Below are 5,573 nucleotides of genomic sequence, written 5' to 3' on the forward strand. Positions count from 1 at the left end.
TGGGCGGTAGAAAGCATTATATGCAACGTGGAAGACTGCCTGTTTAAAAATAAAATCAATAAACATGATTCGGAGGCGATACGTCAGGACATTTCGTCTGTGTTACGTCGCAACATACTGCCCAAACCGAATCTAAATAAAAATCAATATCTAGCGTTAAAAAACCTTCGCGACAGGCCTGAATTAACAATTCTACGTGCAGATAAAGGTAATGCTACGGTGGTGATGGATACGTCAGATTACAATGATAAAATACAAGACCTTTTATCGGATGAAAGTACATATAAACAAGTGAAGACCGACCCCACAACAAAAACATTGAAATCAACTAGTGATTTGATAAAAAAGTACTCCGAAACATTGAATCTAGACGTAAAATACCTAGTTCCTAGCTGCGCAAAACCACCAAAGCTGTATGGGCTACCGAAGATACACAAACCTAATGCTCCGCTACGACCAATAGTCAGCCAAATCGACTCACCAACCTACAGATTGGCTCAACATCTGGCTAAAGTACTTTCACCATTGAGAGGAAACACAGCAGCATATGTAAAGGACTCGTACCATTTTGTCAGTGAAATAAAACACCTACAACTAGCTGACAATGAAACTATGGTCAGTTTTGATGTTCAGTCATTGTTTACATGCTTACCTGTTGAAGACTGCATCAAGATTGTGTCTAAGAAACTAGCAGAGAATAACATGCCTACTGAATATGCTGAACTGTTAAAACATTGCCTAACATCTGGCTATTTACTGTGGAATAATCACTTCTACACGCAAGTGGATGGTGTAGCAATGGGCTCCCCAGTATCTCCCATTGTTGCTGATATCTTCATGGAGGATTTTGAGGAGCGAGCCCTGCAATCTGCACCCGTAACACCCAAATTCTACAAGCGGTACGTAGATGATACTTTCACAATACTACCATCTGACAAAGTCACAGCATTTTTAAATCATCTTAACTCCATAAACCCCAAAATTCAATTCACTATGGAGTCAGAGGCAAACAACTCCTTAGCTTTCTTAGATGTTTTGGTTATCCGTAACCCTAATAACACCTTGAGTCACACTGTGTATCGGAAGAAAACCCATACAGACAAATACCTTCATGGTGAGTCCCACCACCACCCAACACAGTTATCTACCGTTGGTAAATCATTGTTTCAGAGAGCACGTGGGATCTGCGATGAACAACACCTGGGTGCTGAGCTTCAACATGTTAAGCAAGTACTGCACGACAACAAGCTCCGAGTACCGCGCCCTCGTCGCAGAACCCGCGTGAAACCAGCCACAGTTGAGCGTCTACCTGCTGTTCTTCCATACATAAGAGGAGTCACAGACAAGATTGGCTACATCTTGAAGCGAGCTTCAATCAAAACCTACTTCAAGCCGCTGAAGAAGATCAGTCAATTCTTACCACCTGTCAAGTGTCACATACCTCTACAAGATGCGGGTGTATACAAGCTTGAATGTGATTGTGGTCTCTCTTACATAGGCCAAACTAAAAGAAGCATAGGGACCCGCGTAAAAGAACACATCGCCGATGTCAAACACCGCCGTTCCAGACAGTCAGCAGTTTGTGAACACACACTAGACAAGGCCCAGCATTACATCAGATTTGATAAACCACAAGTCCTTGCAAGAGAAAACCGATTCCTACCTAGGATGATTCGCGAGGCTATTGAAATTAAAAAACATCCAAATTTCAATAGAGAAGATGGCTGGTGCATACCACCTGCTTGGAATCCCATCATAGAAACTATTAAATCAAAATCCAAGCCTACAACTGCTCGACCTATGGATACAGTGAGCTCGTTTTGCGTGAATCGGATTGTCAATAATAATCAACAAAATGTAGGGTAGCTGTTTGTAACTAATATATCAAGACGACCAACACCTTAGTCTGCCCGTGACCATGGATGCTGTAAAGGATCCGAAACGTCGGGATTAAATAATATTAATATAACGCGATAAAATCCGTAAAAGTAGTTTTATTTAAATGTCTAATATTCGCGTAAGTGTCAGAAATCAATATGTTAACCAGTAGGGAGTGGAAACAACCAACTTGGAAATAATAGCTCTTAATAGATAAACCGCTGGATTTTGCAGATAGCAATACAATAACAGAGCAACGAATGTAATTTTGCAACAGGTTTTCCCCCTGAGCTATCAATGTTGACACGGTCACCGGGCCACATATCAATAATTAGTAGAAAATCATAGCATTGAACATTCCAGCTCAAATCCAGTACTAACATTAAAAAACTGGCTCCTGCCCGCGGTTTCACCCACATTCCTACCTAGGGATCTGTTCATCGCTCTAGGTTGAAATCATCATCATCATCTCAGCCATAGGACGTCCACTGCTGAACATAGGCCTCCCCCTTAGATCTCCACAGATACCTGTTTGATTCGACCTGTATCCAGCGTCTTCCGGCGACCTTTATAAAAGTCGTCTGTCCACAAGGTTGAAATATCATCATCATACTGGTGAACTTAGGCCTCCCCAAAAGATAGCCAATAATCCCGATCATGGGCAGCCCGCCATACTATTTCCTCTAGGATAAAATATAGCAAAGGCTGCTGTACCTATTAATCAAGTATGTAGGTACACTAGAATTTATTTGGTGAAATATTTTTTGAAATCAGTATTTTTTTACTTTCCTCGTTACATAATTTAAGTAAAAAATCTCGCAGAATACATCGCCGACACATCCTATTTCTTTCTCCTGAAAAGTTAAGTATACATATTACCAGATTTTTACTCTAAGGCGTTTATTTATTTTTGGATCTGAAATCAAGATAAAAAACTACATTTTCGGAAAGTATTTCTGTTTCAAGATGAAAATACTAACGTATTTGATCTGTATTTTAGGATAACTTGAAATAAATTGATAAGTCACATCTCTGTTTTATAATTCTTGTGAACAAAATATTACCTACGGTGTGGATGAGGTAATAATTTGAATAAAGTCATAATGAGTGAATGCAAGTTTTTGCACCTAAATGCATGATTAATACTTTTGTAACCACATTACTTACTTACTTTGTTTGTCACTGTTATACATTTTGTATTTCATCGAAACTTAATGATTCATTTAGGGAAACAGATGTCGCGTTTCGTAATATAAACAATTTATATTTCTTGATGAACTTTAAGCTGAGTATACACTATTTTAATTATTGAACTAGTTATTTAATTACTCTAATTAAGTTATCCCAGATAAGGCAACTCTCTAAGATACAGATCTGCAAGACTAGAACTGCGGGAACAAATGTTTCTTTTTGTATCACAAAATGCAGAAAGTGCAGCAATCAAAAAACTTGAAGCATGTTCACCTCTCCTCGGCGTAAGTAAAGCACGCCTGATAAAACGAAAAAAATCGGGTACATTTAGGTGCTTTTATTGCAACGCACCGAACAGCACCTTATTAAATAAGCCTGTGTGCAATTCACCTAAAAATACCTTTATCGAGCTATATGTTCGAGATACTACGAGTAGGGAACTCCTATATAGATTGATACACAAAAATAACGTTAATTCAACGCAATAAACAACCGTTGTTCGCCATTCAGATGATTGAGAACATAACCTAATACAAGCACACAAAACAAATACTCATTGCAAAATAAACTCTAATCTGTAAAACATAGGGTCGATAAACAATAAACAAAGAAATTATATTTCTGAGAATATGCAAGACCTCTTGTTTAGACCAGACAAAATTGTTTGCACACTCCAGAATGTGGTGTAGCGATAACGGCGATAACCTATGAACCCGACGTCCGGACATATAAGACGCACTGGTCACTCCCGCGCACCAGTGATTCACAATTATTCGAGACAAAATGATCGCCTTGCTACTGTGCGCTCTCGTCGCCGGGGCGGCCGCGGCCCCGCAGTTTGACTTCGACGACATGTTCGAACAAAGACCCTTCTCCAACTACCACTTGAGAACACACCCCTACGTAGACGAAAATGTTTTCGACACCACCAGGTTCTGGTCGGATCTCTCCAAGGAACTACGGGAGCTGGATACCATGCTGGCTGACTTCTCCCGCCGTTTCCCCAGCTCTGTAACCACTTCCCAAGGAGGTATCGTGGGCAACGAGTACAAAATCACCATCAACCTTTCTGGATTCGAAGAGAAAGACATTGTTGTGAAGGCACGAGATGGTTTGGTGATGATTCAGGCTAACCACAAATACGCTGAAGGAAGCGAGAGGAACTACTTGGACGTGAGGACCCTGCCTGACTGTGTGAACGTTACTGGCAACTGGGTGTTCGAGAGGGAAACCTTGAAGATCACTTTCCCATTGAAAGAAGGAAGCATTGTGCCGACTGAGGCGACCACAACGGAACAAAGAGGATTCGAAACGACTGTGGGACCACGCTTCGCTGGCAGCCGGGAGGAGATCGAAACCAACGTGAATGAAGGAGTGCAGGACGTTGATGTTGGACTAGGAAGAGGAGACCAGGACAAGGAAATCGACCTGAGAACCAACGAAGTTCCGGATACTAATGCCGTAGAAGCCACTACTTACGCCGTTGATCTTAAAGACGAGGTGGAATTTGTTCCAGTTAGGTACTAGAGTATTTTTTTAATAAAAGTTTTTTTATACTATTTCTTGTTTTTTTCCGTTCCATGTTATCGAGTTGTGCTTATGTGTGTGTTGTGTGCATGCAGTCTGATAGTGAGAGTTAACTTGTAACTACTGTTTACAATTCATTGCTAACTGCGACGCCATAATGATCACTCTTATCATGCAGTTACTATCTAAATGCGATGCTAAATACAGTCGCCATTTTTAAACATAGAACTTTCAGCATAGTTGATTTAGTTGTAATTTGATGACCTCATAATAATACTTCAACGGTTGTTCATTATTCTGTAGTTACCACTAGTTCAGCGGTGCCAGATAAAATTTGCTACATTGACTACTCGCATATACTGGCTTATACAGTAAATACATTATTTATCTTAAACGCGAAAATATTTACGTATACATGTTCGTGAGTGTATTAGTTTGAAAGCACAATAAATCGTTAATTAAAATAGTACAATTAATCACTATTAGTCTTCAGTTAGGAAAATAATCGACCAATCAATTAGTATTGCAGTAAGTAAGTATGTTTGTACACAAGTAGGTAGTATTTACCGTTGTATACGTTCTTTGTTGTTAAACAGGGACGATAACGACATGTCAATAATCATTATCCGATAGTCAGTTCTTCCTCTCTAAATAAATTGCATGCGGGCATGGAAATGTTATGACGAAGGTCTTGAGCGTGATTATGGCGGTATAAGGATGGAGACAACTCTTAAGTAAACAATGGTTGAATTGTGTGAAAGACTGGCAAGAACTTAACTTGTGAGATGACGTCAGATAAAGAATTGTCGGAGAAAGCATTCTGCATCAACCACAAATAAACATTAGTATAGGAGGAGGATGATGATGAAGTAAATATGATAACTTTGAGGAAGAATTTGATTAAATGCTTTGAGGAAAACAATATAAACTAAAATTAAGTTACTACATACGTAGCTTTATGAGTCCTATCTCTGTAC

The 5,573-nt window shown here is 39.6% G+C and overlaps 1 protein-coding gene across 1 annotated transcript; it reads left to right on the forward strand.

The window, feature by feature from the left end:
* The first annotated feature begins 3,813 nt into the window (after positions 1 to 3,813).
* LOC124630175 lies at positions 3,814 to 4,628 on the forward strand. Its single transcript, XM_047163906.1, has one exon. It carries the CDS (start codon positions 3,853 to 3,855, stop codon positions 4,594 to 4,596), a length of 744 nt encoding a protein of 247 aa, XP_047019862.1. The 5' UTR covers positions 3,814 to 3,852; the 3' UTR covers positions 4,597 to 4,628.
* Positions 4,629 to 5,573: the final 945 nt, after the last annotated feature.

Source organism: Helicoverpa zea, chromosome 1 (genome assembly GCF_022581195.2).
Source record: "Helicoverpa zea isolate HzStark_Cry1AcR chromosome 1, ilHelZeax1.1, whole genome shotgun sequence".
Taxonomy (NCBI): domain Eukaryota; kingdom Metazoa; phylum Arthropoda; class Insecta; order Lepidoptera; family Noctuidae; genus Helicoverpa; species Helicoverpa zea.

What these genes read in the sequence shown, in the direction of transcription:
- LOC124630175 (XM_047163906.1), top strand. Translation starts at nt 3,853, where the DNA reads ATGATCGCCTTGCTACTGTGCGCTCTCGTCGCCGGGGCGGCCGCGGCC.